Raw genomic sequence first — 21,386 nt, forward strand, 5'->3', positions numbered from 1 at the left:
GGGCACCTTACTCTGTTGTGCTAGTTCAATCAGCAGGGATAATGGACGCAGCGCCCCACAGTTTAATGCACTTTTTGATGTGTTGGGCAGCGTGGTCTCACTTTGTGCTTGTATATCTGTGTGTGTTGTGCCAGGCGGTGTATAGCGCCTCTTTTCCTGAGGACATTCCCACTAACAAGGGCATCCTGACAGTGGGCGCAACAGATGCTGACTCAGGCTCCAGTGCTGAGGTCCAGTATTCACTGTTTGGCATCGGGGTCGAAGATTTCTACATGGATGCGAACACTGGTGCATAAACACTTATCTTTCTTTTGTTTTTTGCATGGTCTAAACAGAATGTACACCACAGATTAAATGTCTTTCCACAGCTTTACACACCTCTGCATTTGTGTCCAAAGGTGAGCTACGCACGGCCACTGTCATGGACCGAGAGATGACGCCCACCTACAAACTCATTGCCCAGGCAACTGATGGAGGCGGGCTGTTCTGCCGCTCTGACATTTCTCTCAAAGTGTTGGATGTGAATGACAATGCCCCGTCTTTCTCCTCTATTCATTACCTGGCTAGTGTGTACGAGAATGCCGCCCCCAAGGCGTTGCTCACCCGATTGCAAGCCAGCGACCCTGATGAAGGTAAGCTGTTATGGTGCTATGCTGTTATATGTTGGATGAGTAACACATCAAGCAAGGGTGATAATGAACACAGAACCCAAATCCTACATGCTCTGAATGTAGGTTCAAGCCACTATGTTACTAATTATTCCAACTACTGACTGACTGAACTGTGAGAAATTTATTTTATTATTCTAATCAAAGAGGTTTGCTACAGCCAGTTTAATGCATATAAGCATGTAAATCTGTGAGTGTGCATGAATTTGTCTTTTGTTATCTCCAGGTCTTAACCGTACAGTGGTCTATTCTCTGGTGGATTCAGTCAATGGGTTCTTCTCCATCGACCCGGTATCAGGGATGGTAATTCTGGAGAAAACTCTGGACAGAGAGAGCCGAGACTCTTATCGTGTTCGTGTCCAGGCCACTGACCAGGCTGGTCAACAGGGGGCACTGTCCTCACAGGTTGGAGCTCCCGGTGGCACACCTGAACCTTAAACAAAACCTGTGCAGGGAGTGTTGCTCCAAAAGATACACACAGTCCCAAAAAACACGGCACTTATTCTGAAATAAATTCTGGATGGAAAAAGATTAAAGATTAAATGAAATGTGAAAAAAGCCTTCTAGTTTCAAACTCTGCACATATTTCAACTTTCACAGTGAAGTTCACACATTCAACTGCAGGAACAAGAAAAAACATATTCTTGAGTGGAGGCGACTTGCAGATCGATAAATAATATTTACTTGTAAACAATATTGTAATTCACTGTCATCACAGCATTTATATTTTACATAATAGAATTATGGTTTTCTAATTAGGTACTGTAAATCAAATACAGAGTAATTAAGACAGCCTTTGAGTAATTAACCTAAATTATTTTGAAAAACAGAAAAATGCATATTGTCTAATGTAATTACAGTAAACCATTTTACCGCAATCATGCAGTTAGGATTTATACACTACATATTCAATTTCAGATTAGTCAGTCATGGTTTCATCTGTCTGCTGATGTGCAATCTGTATGTCTGTCCATAAACATGGATAAGAGAAGGCAATTAATAAAAACATGTTGCTTACTGCAGAGATCAGATAAAGAACCTGGTAGATTTAATCAAGATAAGTCTTCATCAAATTGTGCAGTGGGTGGGAAAGATGAGGAAGGTGACAGTTATGGAGATGGAGGCAGCACAGAAAAGAAGAGGAAAAGGCCGTAAGACATGCTGAAACACTATTTGCTCTCTCACACCTCTAGGTTTTTCTTCCTATGGTCCTTTTGTGGCTGTCAGAGCAAGACATAAACACAACCTGAAAATAAACTAGAGGAAAAAATGAGGTCATGTGCAGATTTTGGATGAATATATGATTTTTGATTATGTAGAACAATTTAACTAATGCTAAAATTCATCCTACAGCGCTCTTAAAATGTGTACTCCTCCCAACCCTCAGCTACAGCTTTAAAAATAAACCCTTTCTCCTTACAACATAATAAGGTTAACTTATTTTGAAGTGTATTTTTGAAACTCACTCAAAGGGCAGAGATGGAGCCACAGTGCCAGAAAAGGTGAACTTTTGACTCACATTCAATGGAGCCAAAACATCATTTATCTGACTCAGTAATACCACAAATCTCTAACATTTATCCGGTGGCCAAGAAATTCTCTCTCAGTCTTTGATGTACACAGTCTTCAATTGATTTTTGCCTCAGTCCACTATCTTGTCAGTAGAGCCTTTAGTATCTTTTGCTCCCATTAAAGTAATAATCTCAAAGGTTTTTGTTGAAATAAATGTCTGTTCAATGTCTTGTAGCTCACTATCTATCACCAAATGAGCTAACACAAAACTGACTGAGCCTATGGCCTATTGACCAGAGCCCTTGCACTTGCTGTATTACGAACTGGGCATCTGTGGTGAAGAGATGCGCAGTTAGTGATGCGTTTTTCCTCGCCCAGCAGTGATTGGTCCCCCAGTCTTGCTCTTCAACTCACTTGTGTGTGAAGCACTGTACTGTTTTTGCTGGTCTCTCTGAGCTTTGTGAGTAAACTGTTACTATGGCTGAACAAGCAAAGAAAAGATTGATGATTGCTGATGATGACGCTCTGAAGTGAGGTTCAAAACACACCTGCAATTACTGCTTATCACCATAGGTGCCGCCAAAGACAGGGAAACAGGGATGGCCCACTGTCCGTGGTGCTGAAACTGAACTATCAGGGTCCCCTGGACCCTCACCAACAAACTCATTTTTAAGGGAGTCCTGCTAACAGCCTCTTGTGTCCCCCTCAGGTTGATTTGACCATTTTGGTTCTGGATGTGAATGACAACGCTCCCGTCTTCCAGAGGAGGGACTACGCTGTTACTGTCCCTGAGGACGTAGCCGTGGGAACTGAGGTGCTGCGAGTGCTGGCGACAAGTGTTGACATCGGACCTAATGCTGAGATCACCTACCGCATCCGGTCGGGTAACGAGTTGAGAAAGTTCACCATCGACAGAAACCTGGGTGAGCAGACGACCTTTTATTGTCATGCATTGTTTTGTATTAAATTGAATTCTGTATGTATCATGCTATGTGTCTGTTTTAGGCTCTATTTCTGTGGCTGATGATTTGGACTTTGAGGTGTGTAAGGACTACTACCTCACCGTTGAGGCCTGGGACAGCGGGAACCCTCCTCTCAGCACTGCTACCATGGTAACCATTGAACTCATGGATGTCAACGACAATGCTCCGGCCTTCAGTCAGGACATCTATAATGTTCTGGTCAGCGAGGACGCGTCAGTTGGACAGACAATTACAAGGGTAACATTTGGTCTTAATTTGACTTCATTATCTCCACCAAGGAGTTTTGCTGGGTTTGTTATTTATTTATTTTTTTGTCAGCAGGATTAGGGAAAAACTAGAGCAGCAATTTTCATGAAAATTGGCGCAGGGGTGTAGCATGGGCAACGGAAGAAACATTTTGGAGTGGATCTTAATTACAGATACATGAATTATTTTTTATTTTTGGTAACATTGTGCATGTGACCCCAGGGGAATAAATGCCATACATCTTAAATCCAGTAGATGGTACTAAAGTTCAACAGTGGCAAAACATAGCTAGTTGTAGAAATACAATGACTCCATATCAAATTACGCATTCCAGTAATCTGGGTACCAGTAATCCTCTGGGGTAGCCGACTCATGTAGTTGCTCAAACTTCATAGACATATTTCCAGTTTAGAAGCACATAATAAAAGCATAGCTGAGATTGTGAGGCTTCAGATCGACAGAACCACATTTAGATGCATTTCTAACAGTCATGGAAATACATCCAGACATATATAGTGGTTGTGTTTACAGATTTGCATGTCATAGAAGAGTGGACTGTATCTCTACTTTTCTGTCTTTCATTAAACTTTGTTTTTTAGCTATCGGCAGAAGACCTGGACAGCCAGGTAAATGGGAGAATAACCTACTCGATCCTGAAAGGTGACCGGAGTAACCACTTCTGGATTGACCCTGTAACAGGACTGCTCAAAGTCAATAAGCGGCTCGACAGAGAACTAGTAAGGATGCATCTTTAAGTACAATATCTCATAAACAATCAATAGTAATTTTCTGGTTCATGAGCACAGGCAAGACAGAAAATAGCAAGTCCGCTCAAGGTCAGCCCACAATAAAGTCTCATATTATGCAAGCATGACAGTGCTTGCCGTGCTGCCTGATACATACAGATGCAATGCTTGCGCTCTCATCCCCTTCTGCTGCATCTAGGTATCCAGGTACTCTTTGTCAGTGCAGGCGTTCGACAGTGGCTCTCCTGCCATGTCCTCCACTGTCACGCTGAACATCGATATCTCCGACGTTAACGACAACCCTCCAGTCTTCAACCCTCCCAACTCCACAGCCATCATACAGGTAACAGTCTTTTTGTGTGTTTGCTTGTGTTTCTGTGTTCAACTGCCCATCTCGACTCCTCTCCTCTCCTCCATACTTCCAGCTCAACCAAGCTGCTGGCACCACCCTGCTGAAGCTGTCAATCAGCGATAAAGACTCTCCCAGAAATGGCCCTCCCTTTGAGTTTCGCATCATGTCAGGAAATGAGGGAAATTTCTTCTCCCTGGACCAGACTGGAACTCTGAGGTCCAACCGTGTGTTTGACCCTGAAGCCCCCAGAGAGTTCACTCTTGAAATCCAGGTTAGCGGCGGGTGTTTTTAACCACCATTTATTCAGGAAAAGTTTACTGGCAACTTTGTTGGCATGGTTACACACCGTCAGCATCAGGAGCTACCCATTACTCAGACAGTCTCTCATTGTTAGCTGCTAAGTCATGCTTTTAGAGTCTCGGGTTTTGAAAAGGAGTCTTATATAAACACATTTGTGTAATGGAGAAGCTATTAACGCCACTAATATGGTGGCATGGGAGGCGGGTCTGTTAATTCATATTGACTGCTTCACAGTGGCAGACTCAAGCTGTCTGAGGGGCAGAGGCGATAAGACTAAAAAGGGCTCCAGCTGCATGCACTTCATTATGTTTTCTCTCCTAGAAGGGCACCCTAGAGGGCACTGCATCACATTTTCTTGCACATTGGGCCACCTTAGAGAGCTCTTTATCGTGTTTTATCTACCATAGGGGCATCCCAGAGGGCACATTTTCAGCATTTCAGCAACACGGGGACCATGAAACCTTTGTTTCAGGACTGTCATACAGCAGCATGTTGTTGCCTGGGCTCACTGAAGCATGTTTTCTCCTCAGTGCTGCCTTAAGTCGGTGCATTTTTTCTTTTCAGTTCCAGCTACATCACTATCCACAAACTTTGTTTTTAATAGTTTGGTTATGCAGACACCAGCAGAGTCTGAGTGTAAACACAGTCTTGTTGTATGACCTTCTTATGACCATGTTTATACTATAACCATTTTTCCTCAGTAAGAAATCGTGCCCAAATGCCAAAATCATTTTTACCTTTAATATTCCAGCAGAACTGTACCTTTGTTTCTTTGATCTGAGTTACTGAAAATCTCACTGTCACTTTGTTCTGCTCTTCTAGGCAAGTGACTCTGGTAAGCCAAGACTTACATCTTCCTCCTGGACATTTCTGAGGGTCATCGGGAACAGTCAGTACAAACCCGCAGTCTCCCCCCTGGAAATCTTCATTGTCATGGTAACAGATACCTTCCCGGGTGGCTCGATTGGTAGGATCTTTGCAACTGACCGTGACCCCAATGATGTGCTGACGTTCACCCAGAAACTTCAGCCCAAGAGCATGTTTAAGATCAGCAGACAGGATGGCAGCATTGTGGCTCTGCCGGGCCTGGAACCCGGCAGGTACACACTACACCACACAAACACCCTCAAGCACACATACATGCTAAAAACTGGTTGATATAGGAAAAAATGTTTACTTAAAAATGTATTTCTTTATTTTTCCTCAGATACCAGATGAATGCCACAGTGAGTGATGGACGTTTCGCTGTGATAGCTGATGTGTCTGTCCAGGTCGAACAGGTGACAGATGTACTGCTGCGTAGCGCCCTGACCTTACGTTTCAGCTCCCTGACACCGGAGGACTTGCTTGGTCGTTACCTGAGCCAGATCAAACTAATGCTACGGGGGCTAGCCGGATGGAAATGGTCACCAGGACAACAGGATCCCCTCCACATACTCAGTGTGCAGCCAGTGATGGGGACATCTGGCGTGGACTTGCTTCTGGCCATGGAGAGGCCGGAGACATTGGGCAGCGGACGGATGGGTGGGTTCTACTCCCAGAAAGAGTTGTCTACAAAGCTGGAGGAAGCAGCAGAGCGGGGCCAGATTCGAGGTGTCCTAGCTGGGGCTGTGGTGGTGAACAGCGCTTGTTCTGGGGAGCTGGAGTGTGGGGACAGGGTGTGTGAACAGACACTGGTGATGGAGGGTGACTCGCCTGTCACCTACAGCACAGAGAGGATCAGCTTGGTGTCACTGAGGTTCAGCCCTACAGAGATCTGCACCTGCCCTGGTGAGCTCTGCACACATGCTTGCCCTTGCAATCAAACTAAGCCCAGCTTACATTGTTAGTGTCCTCGATTCCTGTCACAGCTGCTCATCCACGTACATTACCAGCATTGGTCGTTAGTGATGTAAAAATCTGTGAAATGTGGCTATTTTGCTACATACTCACACTGCATCCATTAAAGAATAGAAAAAATAAAAAGGAAGACAGATGATGACATTCTGAAGGTGTTATTTTCTATTTTTTCTCTGTTTGCTCCTTTCCAACCAGGAGGGACATGCCCCACTCCTGTGGAGCTTTGTGAAGGCCAGTCCTGTCCAGCTGACATGCAGTGTGTCCGTTCTGGTCCTACAGCGCCATCTGTCTGCCAGTGTCAGCCTGAGAGACTGGACGAGTGCGCAGGTATGATTTAATCCCTCCTTATGCTTGAAGTTGGGACTGCTTCTGTGTGTCTAATTGGAAAAGATACGATGATCACCACGTTGCAGGGATTAGATTATGTATTATTTATCTTTTCTCTACAAACTGAAGCTTTTCCCCTCTAATTATTAATCCTGCATCTCTTTTTTTGTGCATGTTTAGGCCAAACCTCTCTGAGTTTCTCTGGGAACAGTTATATCAAGTACCGAGTGACAGAGAGTGGCCAGAGTGGAGAGATGAGGCTTGGCCTGAGGATCAGAACACTTCAGAGAAGAGGAGTCATTATGTTCACCCGTGTTAATCCCTGCACCATGCTCAAGGTAAACACATTTCCGTGCTTTAGCTGCCGTTATTTCCCAGTGTTGGACATGCTGAGCAGAAGGTGGAATGTCTTTTAGTGGTTGCATAATTATTAAACTCAATTTTTTTCTTTCTCCTTCCACAGATTGAAGGGGGTCGACTCTGGTTCCAGTTGGACTGCGACAACACCCTTGGCATTATGGGTATCTCTGGCAGACCAATAAACGACGGCCTCTGGCATGCTGTTGCCCTGGAGCTGACTAGAAACTACACCCTCCTGTCATTGGATGACAGCTATGTGGAGCGCCGCCGAGCAGCCCGAGCCCCAGTTCGCCTCTGGCCCCTGGCCCCAGATTCGTCCTTCTTCTTCGGGGCCCAAGTGAGGCCACCGAACGGGCAAGGTGAGAGGCCAAGCCCGGGGCCAGGGAGAAGCCAGGGGGGTGCAGGAATCGGGGACCGTGCCGCGAGAGCCCCGCCGAGAGCCCAGGATGGCTTCCAGGGCTGCCTGGGCTCACTGATGCTGAACGGTAATGAACTGCCACTCCAGAATAAGAGGAGCCGCTATGCTGAGATAGCCGGACTGAGCGAGGTCAAGTTGGGCTGTGTGCTTTATCCAGATCCATGCGTCAGTCAGCCCTGCCTCAACGGAGCCATCTGCAGCAGCCTGCCCTCTGGAGGTCTGTTCAGATGACAGTATGAATATGTGTGGGTGTTAGTCAGCTTGTTGTATAAATAAATGATTAAAACAAATGCTGTCATATGAGACAGTCACATATTCATAGCTTGAGTCTGAAATTCAACATTTTCATTTTGCCTAATTCTAATTTGTTTGTTTGTACAGTAGTGATCACCTTACTTCATCTCACTATTCACTCAGTTGTTTATTTATTGATATTTGTGATTATACACATTATTATTTGACACATTTTGAAACTCTCTCCAACAGGCTTCATGTGCAGTTGCAGCGCTGGCTTCACTGGGGGGCGCTGTGAAGTTGAATTGACGTCCTGCATGCCAAATCCATGCCAGAATGGTGGGGACTGCAGACCTGTAGGCAGTGCATTCCTCTGTGGCTGTCCTAGAGGACTCGGGGGACTTATGTAAGATAAAATAGCCTGCAATCACACACACACACACACACACACACACACACACACACACACACACACACACACACACACACACACACACACACACACACACACACACACACTTTGAAACCTTAATGACTGATTGTGATAGTGTTGATGAATGCTGTGCCCTGTTTACACAGAATGTACACAATGACAGTTAGTTAGTAATGATTTGCATCACATCTGCATCTCCCCTCTCATACACATTCACACATCATAGGACGTGCAGGCAAAAACACACACTCCCTCATTAGCCCATATTAGCACCCCAGCACCCACTGCGTTGTTTTCGTTGTTATTGTGCTAGATGAATTACTGTTTCTAATTTAATTCAGTATAATTTCGGTTGAAAAGCCTATAATCATTCTCTAGCTTCCTTCTTAATTACAGCTCAGTAATTGCCTTTGAAATAACCTCTCTGCTCGTGTGGTTGTTCAGTGGAGCCACCACTAGAGAGCAGTTTCCCCTCAGAGGAGAACACGCTTCTGCTTTTTATGACTTTGACAAAGATGCAAAACTGCATTTGATGAGGTCGGATAAAATTAAATTTAGCTGAATAATTAATCTTTTCTGTCAGGCAGCGGATTGTTCAACTCATTATCACTTAATGATGAGTGCACTGCATTCTGCCCCAATCAAACACCTATTGAATAGCAGATTGGTAAATGCTAATATCGCACTGAAATATTTATATTTAATACAACAAGATAAAATATATTCCATAGGGATAATCCTTAGAAATGAAAGCAATTGAAGAATCTCTCTTCAAAAGCTCAATCATACATTCATAGATATAATACAAGTATGACACAACTTGCTGATTTCATTGAGGTTAATGAGGGTATACAGTATTCATTTTCTAAAATATTCATGAGTGAATATCACTGGCCAATATACCCAGCCCTTGTACTCTATATGCTTAATGACTTTTTTAAAGCAAAACTTTGAATAGTTATACAAGAAAGCTTCTTGCAATACTCAAAAGTGTTTTTTCTTCCTACCTCAGACCTTTTGTAGTGTTTTGAAAATCCCATCAAGAAAAAATAATTGAAAAGAGAAATACACGTATTTTCTATCTCCCTCACAGCAGGGCACCATGTTTGAAATGACAAGCTAAGATGAGCACGTATGTGTGGAGTAAAATTATGTTTGTGATGTTCTGCTGTAATTTACATCTTTATCCAAGAGTATGTGTGTGGTTTTTTTTTGCAGTCAGGCATATTTCTTTAAATCAGAACCATGTAAATTGTGGATAACAGGGGATCCGTGGAGATAATCCCTTGATTTAGCAAAAGAAAGGCCCCTGAAAAGATGATCTCCAAGTATTTATTTTGTTTCTGTCTTTTTAACTCACTGTCACACTTTCATCTTTTATTCTCCTCTTTCACTTTGATACAAATCAACTTCACCACTCCCATGCATAGCAAGTTATTTGTCTACACCTTTGCAGATGTGATGAGGATGTAAATGAGTGCGTCCAGAGCGAGTGCGGAAATGGAGGAGAGTGTGTCAACACGTTCGGATCGTTCTACTGTAACTGTTCAGAGGGGTACGAGGGTCAGTTTTGCGGCGATCAGACACCTGGTGATCCAGGGGATGACATGCAGGTATTGTATGAACTACACTTGAAACTGAATTTATGTCGGAGTGAATCTACTCTGATCTAATCCAGGAAGTACTATCTAGCTTGTCGGCTCCCTTTATGTACAGTCAGCTTGCTCCTAATGGGACTTGGCATACTCAGTGAAGCTGTTGAGAATTTTGAGTGTGCCGTGGCCTCCCGGGAAGCTTTATTCACCAGCTTGGTATGTTTGTCTCGGCAGCAGATGAATAAAAGTGTGGTAATGGGTAAATCACAGTTTCCATTTGAAGTTGTCACGCTCTTGACTTTTGTCGTGCACTATATACCTTACATTGAGACTGCAAGCCTAATTAATGTTGCACATTGTGAGAAGGAAGGTGCTGCCATTATTCCCAAGAAGACTGTAATTAGCAAGTAACCATACTGGGGCAAAACCTATTAGCCTGCCTTCACAACCAATAGATACAGCATATTAGCTTTGTTTGTTTGTTTTAAGGACATTTGAGGCCGTCTCTTGCTTGAAATGAAGCTGAATAAGAAGTTCCCCTTTTTAATGGCATTTACTTATCACATACTCTAAATCTCATCAATCATTTTGTTGCATTCTGCAAGCCCAGAAATGTGATTGTTGCAGTCCTTGGCAATAATAAGTAGATGAAACAGCATACTACACACACACAGCATAATACAAAAAATGCTTGTAAAATGTATGTAACGCCAGTGGTTGTTTCAACATGTGATTTCTTTATTTACATTTACCTCCCTCCTAAAAGCACTTGTGGGTGGATGATCAACTGTTCTGTATCTGTGCGCTCCACCATCAAACTTGCATATTAACTCCAGCTGTCATATGGCTGCCTGGGGGATGTTAAAGGAATCTGTACTAATGTTGGAGACTACTAATGTTGATGGCAAAAAGCCAAGAATTTTTAAGGAAAGGTTTCATTATACCAACAGGTGTAGAGTTTTCTCAGCAAGTTGGAAATATATGATTGTTCTTTAGCTGAGCAGAAATGAATTTTAAAAATGGAAATCTCCTGAATGGAGTTCATTCCACCAGTCTGTGATACATTTGGAGATCCAGTTCCATTCATATTTTTGTGATGTTTCTCTTCGTTTTGCTCAGGCGGAGCCCCTTTCTTATGTGGGACCTGGAGAGATAATTGGCATTGGGGTCCTTGCCTTTGTCATCATTCTGCTCCTCATACTCTTCATCGCCTTTAGGAAGAAAATCAAATTCAGGAAAGACTCAGACCCGGGCCCGGGGGCCCAGGCTGTGATGGGTGTGTCAGCTATTTCCACAGAGACCAGCTACATGCTGCACAAGACCGGCATGGGGGCAGAAGGGATTGAGTTTAAAGCCGTGCGCGTGTCAGGTTCACCAGGGACCACGAGCACCTATGGCGAGGTGGGAGGCAGCACTGGGGGTCCTCCACAGGTCATGGTGCGTCCGACTGCCCACTCACCTCAACCAGGAGGACTCAGCAACCAGGTCATGAGGAGTGGGGATGGTGACAAGACCACCTCCAGTGAGGGCAGTCAGGTATGCAGCAGTATGCATGGGCATTTTTGGCATTGAAGACTATAATTTATGACTTTGTTTCCTGCATCATAACATCACCATCACCTGACAGGACTGGGAGAGAGCAGTTTTAGTAATAATCAAAAGAAAATAATGCCTAATAGAGGTGGGCCATATTTAAAAATCTGAAATTCTATTCGTATTTTTACTACTAATAAAAGAAATGACATAAAAATCCAAGGCTTATATCAATTTTATATCATTGTATCAATATTTATATCAGCTTATATCTTCCAGCACCTCGTTTTGATGATGCGGGACTCCTGTAATTCAATTTCTTTTATTGTCTAAAAGAGACCCAGGATATTGTATCTCCATTACGATTACAGTATAAATTAAAGACAGCCATGGCGAACTCGAGAAAGGGTTCACTGTCCTCAGGGTTGAATTATGAAATACGTGCTCCAATGGCAGGAAGGAAGAGTGATGGAGTTTCCATATGATTGAAATATACAATGAAATTTTATTGTGACCCTGATTCCGAAAAACTTTTTTTTAATATTTTCAGGAACTACAGTATATGATAACAAGCGTACAAGATCAGAAAAAGAAATTTTTACTTAAAGCTGCCATGTGAAGAATGTGAAAATTCATGACTTTGGCGCCCCCAGTGGTAGTATTAAAAAAGACCTCTGCTACTGAGATGAAAGCATAAACCGCACCATCTTGCACTGGTTCTGTCTCATTCTTCTCAGATGAAAACATGTGCATGAGAACAACAATGCTTTAAAAAGCACTTAAAGATTAAGCTACTTTGAAATGGAAATCTTTAAGAATGGGTCACAAATGTATACTTTTGCTTTCTTATTTTTAAAATCTGCTAAATAATTTCCTAAAACAGCTGAGTACTAAAAGTTTTAGCAAACATTTCTAAACAGGAATAAATATTGCATTTGTTGGGGACTATTTTGAGCCGCACATTAGGTACACGACTGAGAATTTATGGGAGCAGAACGATGTATGTGGCATTGACTCAAATTGCCCATGTTCATTCTAATGAAAGAACATGTTTCCCAGTGCAATGGTGCTGCTCAGTGATGTGTTTTAATAGTTGCTAGGTCGCTCTTTTTTCATTGGAGCTTTCTTCCCTCTCTGCAGTTCAGCAGCTTCCTCTCAGACATGTCCAATATCCGAGGTGTGGCCAATAGGAGGGGAATCGCAGTGTGCAGCGTGGCGCCCAATCTCCCCTCAGCATCGACCTGCCGCTCAGATCACAGCCCGGCCCACAAAGTGTCCTGGGAGGGCGAGGAAACCAGGGAGGAAGGGCTGGAGAGGGTGAGAGATGAGAGAGAGGAGGAATGGGGGCAGAGAGCTTTTGAGTTGGAGAGAACACAGCGAGATAACAGTCCACAGGGTAAGACTGCAACCATGTGCGTGCACACACACACAAACACACACTGGCATGCACACACAGTTTCTAACCTCTGATCAAAAAGGCACAGAGTACACAGGCCGTGAAGTCATTGTGTTACACCCGCACCATCATCTCCACTCAGAGAGCTTATTTCACAGTGATCTATGCCTTTTGATCACATACATCAAAGTAAATGGCCCACAGTAAGCAAGAGTGGCAAAGAATTCGTATTTTTATTTTTCTTATCATTTCATTTTAGTTTTACTATTTACTTCCTGGGAGTGATAAACGATAGTGTAACTTCCTTTTCTTGTACACTGCTGAAATTGGCAATCATGTCCTCTTGTATCAGAATAAGTCTCTTACATCTCCTGTGCACTTCTGTTTGAATGGTCAGGGTAATCAGCCAGAACTGATGTCCTATGTTCTTGTCCTACTTTTGCTCCAAAAAAGTCCAAATCAAACTAGCTGGAACACAAAGAAAGTTGACTTTTCTGCAATGTTTTCCACCATTTTCTTTTTTTTTTTTTCAATCCGAGTTTGCCTCACGTGTACCTTTGGCAGCCGAGGGGACAACAAACCGAGGGAGAGTGGTGAGAAATCGTTGTCAGATAATTCAGCTTCAGTCTGATATTTAGCTTCCAATGCTGTCCACAGCGAGAGCACAGTTCACAGTTTGTTCTCTGTCAATGAAATAACCACGTTGCCTCTCCATGCTAAGCTAGACGTCACATATTTCGATTCTCTGTTCAACCTGTTGTTTGAATAATACAGCCTGCAGCGGGAACTTCCTGCTTGTTAATTATTGATTTCTTCCTGTAGGAATGGGAAATAAGTTATTTTATTTTTTTGCTCCCCTGTCGAGTGTATGCATAAAAAAAAGAGAAAAGCATATGCCCTGAGGGGCCACAGCAATATCACAGTCCATTAATTAATATGTGACGATGCTTATAGCGCACTAATATTCAGTTTATTGCATTAATGACTCCAGTGTTAACTGCCAGTTTGATTAATCAATTGTAAACAGTTATATATTTACTCCACGGCACCCACAAACAAGTCTCATAATGAATATTGCAATAGATGGCACAAGTCAATACGTGAGGAAGCATATTGGTCGTTTTTCTGTCACTACCTGCTGCTCATGAATAAATAAAAAGGAATGAATAATGGAATGCTGGGAAAATACTTCAGGTCCCATATTGCTCAGTTTTTGGCAATTGTGCCCTCTCTGAAGAAGCATGTTCTGATATCGATCTTCAGGGTTTTTGCAAAGACATATAGTTTTAATACAAGCTTCATGATTTTGTGGCGACCGAGGCGTCTCAGAAACAGTCTCATAGTGTAGATGGAGTAAACCCTCTTTCTGGAGGCTTAGCAGTCCAAATGCTGTAAATACTACTTGACCCCTAACAGGACTAATTACAGAAAGCAATTTATGAAGCTGTTTTGGTTGCTGAATAGAAGACTAGAAACTTTTGAAGGTTGGAATTAGACCTAGGTTTGGTTTAGTATTAGTGGTATTAACTATTTCCAATTAAAATGCTGTAAACTGGTCTGAAAGGAAAGATTAGAAAAAAATAATGGAAAAGGTGAAGGGAGCCAAACCAAATCTTGTGCTAATTAATTCATTAGTAATTCAACTTACTTAAACATTATTAACTGAGGTGTAATGTGAAGGTTTACCTGTTCAGCTCCTGAAGATTGTTTTGATGGCTCTCACAATAAGAAAAGTGCAGGGGATTTAAAAAGTTTGGGGCCAGGATGAGAATGAGGTTTGGCTGAGGGTTAGTGTTAGGATTAGAGCAGGGAGGGTCGGGTCCGTAACCTCAGGCATGGCTGCCAACATTGGCACATGGCGGTAGTCGCTGGCACAATAACAAATGAGCATGTGTGAGGGAAGAAAATAAATGGAAAAGAAATATAGAATAAAAAAGCTTTTATGTAAAAAAGCATAAAGCTCTAGTCTATAAGTGTCCCCTCACCTGCATGCTGAATTAGACCAGTCGCTGCTGCGCTGCCTTTCTTATTTAGTTTGATTGATGGTACTGCCTTACTGCTCACATTCCCACAGGCGCATTTCACTTGTTCTGTACGCACTGGACCACGACCACCTAGCTCGGGATCGGAAAGCTAAAGTTGACGTCCAGACATCCTGGCCCTCGCGGATAGAGTATGGTTTTGGTTACAAGATGGGCCAAGCCCTGGCTGCTTGTTTGCAGAATATCCAGTGTGCAGCACAATTTCGAGACAGACAAGCGGATGCTAGAAGATGTGGCAGACAAGGGTGACAAAGACATGCTGTGCCCAGATATGAGAAGCAAGCCACCAATCACAAAACCTCTTAAAATAATCCCTGCTACCAAGGTACACTGACAAATTGTTTATTGCTTTGTCAAACGGGGAAAGCTGTTTACCAGTGCGACTGTATTATAAAGCAACAGCTGAAAGAGCTGGAAAGCACAGTAGCTCAATTTATGCATTTTCAGGATTTCAGAAAACAGCACTGGGTGTGGTTTTAAAGTTTCAGATGTTGTGCTCGTGCACTAACTGCAGCTTAGTTTAAGGAACAGAAACACGTTTGTCTAGAAGGCTCTATTTTTCCATAACAAAATACGTCTCAATGCATCACTATTTACTGTGTCTTAATATAAGCAGCTAAACGAGAACTTATCGTCTTTAATTACCAGACTTATGACTGAGACAAGGAATAAAAGGATACTCAATTTCACACATTAAGGTCAGTGCTTTAACTGTATTTAGATTCGGCAAAAGTGGCAGTGAAAAGTAAACATTTTTCTCTTTCTGCTCTTTCCTATTTGTTCCACCTATCAACATAAAGCCTCTTTCGTTTTGCCAAAAGTTACTTTTAATCACATCAGCAGAGCTGCCAGCTCTTATTTCTGAGCAGCTTTATATTCCAAATAGAATTGTTGCTATAGCCCATGCAAATGATTTCCACTCTGGTGGTCGTCTGTAGCTCTGTCCCAGTTTGAACACTAATGTGAAGCCAGGCGTTTTATTGCTGCTAGATTAGAGCACCTGGTAGAGGAATGTACCTGCGTCTTGCCTTATCAGACAGGCTTACAGACAGTTTTCATTGCATCTTTATCTAAAGGCATTGGGGCACCTGAGTACCTGCCCTGCCTCTCAAACAATTACTTAGTCAGTTCAGACCCCCCCCACCCCCCCATCCCCCCTTTCCTTCTCAGCAAAGGAAAACAATGTCAGCAATCACACTGACTTGTAAACATCTATTTATTTGAAATGTTGCCACTAAAGACACGAAGGTTAAGGCTAACTTGGGACCCAAGGTCTGGCAGCTTTCTCCAAATGAAATTTCATCTGACTTCTTCGCACGGACGAAATGTCAGGTTTGTGGCTGGAAATAAGAGCTTTGATTACTGCAGCATAAGCAGTTTGGACTGTATTTTTCCAATGTACCTGCTGTTTGGAGGACTTTGTGTTTCACATCTGCTGCACTCCGCCACACTAGAACAAGTAACTCTGTGGTCCTTACCCTCCACGAATCCTCCAGCTGGTGCAGACGGCATTAAATGAGCAGACCTGGAGTTGCAGTGAGTGTTGTGGGATTTGGTGAAAATACTGTACTCCAAAGTGAGGAAGCCTTTGGGAGAAGGCCAAAATTCATTTTGAGTGTACTGCAACTTAAATAGTCTTTAAATTTGAATAGTTTGTGTGTGTGTAAATCTCTCTTTATCTGGACAGATGAGTGGAGGAATGAATAGATGGATATTAAAAGATCGGTTTAGACCTTCCAAGTCTATATTAAAACAATAAAACATGCCCACATGTACATTGAAAGAGTTTTTGGTCATTGCAATCATTTCTCCTTTTGACATCCCCTCAGCGTAAGAGATGGGAAAATCCACAGTCCTTGTTTCATGCAAAAATTCATTCAAGTGCCAAATCCAGTGTCTACCCACTTGATTTGGCTAACTCAGACTGCATAAGCCTCATATTACCTTGGAGCCATGCCAGGAAGGGATCTCTGCACAGCCAGGGCGGCCAGAAAGAATGATTACAGCATTCAATGAGTCTTTAAATGCACACACATTTATATCAGCTTAACAATCTTTAATTTGCCTGTAATTCTGAGGGGAACTTGCTCGTCGGCTCAGAGGAAAATGCTTCCAGAAGGAGTATGGAAATCAATGTGTGTGTGTGTGTGTGTGTGTGTGTGTGTGTGTGTGTGTGTGTGTGTGTGTTGGTACATTAGGTGTGTCAGAGCTGGTGGATGAGGTGGCGTGTCTCTCAGACTCCACCTCGGAGGAGCACTCCCTCAGTTCTTACACCTCTGAGTCCTTCGATGACAATGGTAAGACTCAAACAACCCAGCATACAACATTCACGTAGTTTTTTTTTTTTTTTCTCATTTGGCACAAGATCTTTAAGACTTATTCAAAGGAAGAGAAAAAGGGAAGTCTGAGCGTCACTGCTGTAGATAAAATTCCCTGGATGTAGGAACAGCCCACTTTGCGCTTCCACCACAGTGCATCAACTATTATTAACATATTGAGAAGCAAGCAGACATAGACCAGTGGAAATCATGAGAGATACCTTAATGCAACCAAATCCATATATAAAAATACATCAAAGACTAATGCACAGGTCTTGAGTGAAGGGAAAAAAAATTTTGTTTAGCCCTTTTTCTTGAAATTCTATGTGAGTGCCTTTTTCCCAGATAACTCAATACCATTGATCTTTCCTTGGCCAAGTGTAAGAGGTTGGGAGCCAAACACCCTAATGATCATGTGTGTGGGTGTGTGGCTTTTCAGATAGGGAACCCATGGAGATGCTTTGTTTCCCGTCTAATTAGTGTAGCTGCACAGAAACAAGTCCTCATGTCTCTTCCACTCTCCTATAGGACACACACACACATGCATAGAAACATGTTAACATGTCTCCACCTTTCCCATCATGTGCACGCACACACACATTCTGCATTTCACCCCAGCACATGAAATCATCCTCTCTTCATAAAGGCACTGATATTGTTACTATTCTTCTTTGTCTCTCTCTCTGTGTTCCGCCTAGCCTCCATAGTGACAGTCATACGTCTCGTCAATGACGCTGTTGATAATATTGAAAGTGAAGGTATGAAAGAATATCCTCTGTTAACTCCTCTGTCTCGTTTCTGTCTGTCTCCTGATGCCAAAGTGTTTGTTCAGTGGTGTAACACTAAGATATAATGTTCTGAATGCAGCCAAGCCGCCGCTGTTCAATCCCCTTTTCTATTCAGAATCAAACATCCTGCTCAGATTTCCAATATTTTTGTCAGTTTCTAGCACTGGATCTCTGTGTGTTTCAATTTTTTCCCTTTGGTTTCTGTGTTGTTTGTCTCAGTCTCTCTCTGACTTTCGCTTTCTCTCTCCCTTTGTAGTGTCGAACATGGACAAAGAACAGCGGCGGAACAGCCCTGGTGAGTGAGTTGCAAAGCAACTGAAAAACATCTTATTAACTTGCCATCCCTTTGGCTTTATTTCTCAAGCTCTGATCCCAAAACCCAACCTTTTGTATTCTTTACATTATTTTCTCTGAATACTTTTTCATACAGCATAGATTACCATTTCTGTCCACGCCTTTTTCTCTCTTTCTTTCTTTCTTTCTTTCTTTCTTTCTTTCTTTCTTTCTTTCTTTCTTTCTTTCTTTCTTTCTTTCTTTCTTTCTTTCTTTCAATACACAGACTTTGAATGTAAAAGTAGGTTCCCAGTTTATAGTTGTGCTTCCTACTTGTACTTCGTTTCTGATTGGTGGTTCTGTTGGTTCTCAGTATCCACAAGGCTCTTCCATCAGAAAACTGATGAAAGGCCACAATGAAACTGTTAGCTGGTGTCTGCTTAATGTGCTCCGTGCGAGCTTATGTCTGTGCTCAGCTTTGTTTTAAACAGAAATCCCACTTTCAAACCCCTCTCTGAGTGATCTGTGTGTTTTTACAGGATGACAACACCAACAGCGTAGCAAAGCTCCCACACCGAAATGCGAGTGTTAGTATTCAGAATCTGTCATATAACGGTCACAAATATCATATCAATATTGTGACCTCTGAATCAAGGCCTCCAGAAACTCACAAAAAACATTTGGCTCATGTGTTAGATGTACATATGCAACATTTAATTTCCCGCTGCTCATTTCAGCTCCAGATTGTAGCTGCAGGTTGAGATTGATTGTCAATACTGTGAATTACTAATTAGGCCTCCACTCAAAACTGCTGCGTTTCCGCTTTCTTCGCCAACAAAAGCTGAGAAAGCTCTTCACTAAATCAAGTTATTTATGTCTTTAATTACTTGCAACTGCTGAAAACTAAAACAAAAAGAGGTTTGATAGGATTTAGATTGGAGGAGTGGATTTGATGCTGGACTCTATCTATGAAATTCAATCAAACTCAAACGCAAGTCCAACATGTTTTCATTAAAAAACTGATGATCAAATAAAGACCTTAGATCAAAAATACTCTCCAAAATATTCTCTCAAACAATCCTCTTAACACATACAGTAATTACTTCAGGCATGTACATGTACATATAATAGCTGATTAAGATCATTTAAGTTATGCTGACATTTAATAACTCTGTCAACTTGGGTGTTGTGCTCCCCACTCCAAGCAAATCCGTAACCCCGGCCTTGTGGAGGGTCTCAGTGGATTTTAGGGGCACTTTGAGCCAAGCCTCACACCCACATAGAATGGCAGAGGAGAAGGCAGCTTCAAACACTTTCCCTTTCACTCTAAATGGGGCATCCTCTACAAGCTGAACACTGACTTTCCCCTCTTACCAAATGCATGCTTTTGCTCAGACAAAGATCAGGGCAGTCGCACCTGTCCTGCGCGATCCCTGTGCTCTCGTCACTTGCTGGCGCTGCAGTCTTAAAACCAGCATTAATTGGCTCATAGTTACCAAGTCTGTTTGTTCTCAGTTGCATGTAATTTACTAGGTCCACAAAGCAGTTCACTACTCACCCACAGCAAGACTGCATCTGTGTCTCTGCCAGCCTAGAGATGCATAAGAAGCTTTTATTTCAGAGAGAATTAAATGATGAATGAAATTGCTGTCCAGTAGCTTGCTCCAACTAACTCAATGGATTCACTGCCTTTGTGTTAATAGAACCTATGTGCAAACATATATTTCCTATTTTAGACAGAGTATATATTCTCATATGTTTGTGCTCAAGCCAAACATAGAGTAGTACCGAAACGACTGCATAAAACAGAATTTAGTAAGAGGAAAAAAAATCTGAACCGAGCAGCGTTCATGTCTGTTATTGTCGAAATGGGCTGTGAAATTTTCAGCCTCCATTTGACATATCATTAATGTCACTTGCTTGAGATAGCATGTGCTCGCGCGTACATTAGAGTGCACGTGTACACTTTGTCTGTGTGTGTATTTGCCTGTTTACACGCACCGGCGCTAAATGGCTCTGCGCCTGCCTCCCTCTCCTGTTGTCGACTGTGTTCTCTTCCATGTCATAATTCGCCGTGTCTTTCTGCATTCAGTTGTTTCTGTGAGAAGAGCATTTCATCATCAAAGGCTTCCTGTCCCATGAGATATTTGTTTTGTTTTCCACTTCACTGACAGCGAGTCACCACCTGCAGAGCAAAGATGAGATTTGTGTAGAGTTCATCAAAGAGTACATTGCGGATTGTAAGAGCATCAATTTACTTTTTAGCCCTTAAACCTTTCATTTGAAAACATTCTAGCCAATGTTTGAGCAGCATGGCATACAGTGAGAACTCCCACATTTTTTGTGGTTTGTTGGCACGGCAGTCTATTAGATATCTCCGTCCACATGTGTCATGCATTATATAGCAGGAGTAGGCATTGCTAATGAAGGGCACTCTTCGTCCCACACAGAGGATGACCCCTCCGGGTTCTCTCACTTCATCAATATATTTTTTTCACTCACAGCTCATTAACCCAACCATGAATTATGCAACCTGCATGCTGTAGTTTGAAGGAAGTAGTGGATTAGCAGGGAGTTCTGCATCAGCCCACTTAACAGCACGAGCTCAGAGGTAGAAAATAGGAATTTTGTCAACAGATTTTATTTGCACATTAATAAATTCTAAATGAGAATCGGAGCAATTACACAACTGACACGCGCACTCCCGCAGAACGCACACTAGTAAACTCCACAGTGACACAATGAGAGGCAGCCATTCACGAGCCTCCCGCTTCATCACAGACACAAACAATACTCGCAGACATGCAGCACAAACGACTAACAAGCAACACATTTCTGTGAAAATAAAAAAAGATCAAGGGAGTAGATAATAAGCAGAAAAAAAAAAACTGGAAAGGAGAAAAATAGAAACAAACACACCAAGGCAGAGTGTATGCACAGGCTATTCATTAATGTAACGGAAATTGGCTGACATTTTTTCTTTTGGGTAAAGGAGTTTGTTTATCAGGAGGCAGTGAATCCCA

General features: G+C 42.5%; 1 protein-coding gene across 1 annotated transcript in view; it reads left to right on the forward strand.

Annotated features, from left to right (window-relative positions):
• LOC139345023 (protocadherin Fat 3) overlaps window positions 1–21,386 on the forward strand; it is a 62,990-nt gene that overhangs the window by 39,258 nt on the left and 2,346 nt on the right. Inside the window, exons 32-51 of the mRNA XM_070983470.1 lie at window positions 135–288; window positions 399–632; window positions 895–1,073; window positions 2,890–3,103; window positions 3,186–3,400; window positions 4,009–4,146; window positions 4,355–4,498; window positions 4,581–4,778; window positions 5,630–5,907; window positions 6,015–6,577; window positions 6,842–6,973; window positions 7,154–7,311; window positions 7,437–7,968; window positions 8,238–8,391; window positions 9,875–10,031; window positions 11,133–11,549; window positions 12,687–12,942; window positions 17,183–17,281; window positions 18,001–18,060; window positions 18,347–18,385. Of these exons, the coding sequence (XP_070839571.1) occupies window positions 135–288; window positions 399–632; window positions 895–1,073; window positions 2,890–3,103; window positions 3,186–3,400; window positions 4,009–4,146; window positions 4,355–4,498; window positions 4,581–4,778; window positions 5,630–5,907; window positions 6,015–6,577; window positions 6,842–6,973; window positions 7,154–7,311; window positions 7,437–7,968; window positions 8,238–8,391; window positions 9,875–10,031; window positions 11,133–11,549; window positions 12,687–12,942; window positions 17,183–17,281; window positions 18,001–18,060; window positions 18,347–18,385 (4,321 nt within the window). The remainder of the gene's footprint in view (window positions 1–134; window positions 289–398; window positions 633–894; window positions 1,074–2,889; window positions 3,104–3,185; window positions 3,401–4,008; window positions 4,147–4,354; window positions 4,499–4,580; window positions 4,779–5,629; window positions 5,908–6,014; window positions 6,578–6,841; window positions 6,974–7,153; window positions 7,312–7,436; window positions 7,969–8,237; window positions 8,392–9,874; window positions 10,032–11,132; window positions 11,550–12,686; window positions 12,943–17,182; window positions 17,282–18,000; window positions 18,061–18,346; window positions 18,386–21,386) is intronic.

Source organism: Chaetodon trifascialis, chromosome 16 (assembly GCF_039877785.1).
Source record: "Chaetodon trifascialis isolate fChaTrf1 chromosome 16, fChaTrf1.hap1, whole genome shotgun sequence".
NCBI classification, from domain to species: Eukaryota; Metazoa; Chordata; class Actinopteri; order Chaetodontiformes; family Chaetodontidae; genus Chaetodon; species Chaetodon trifascialis.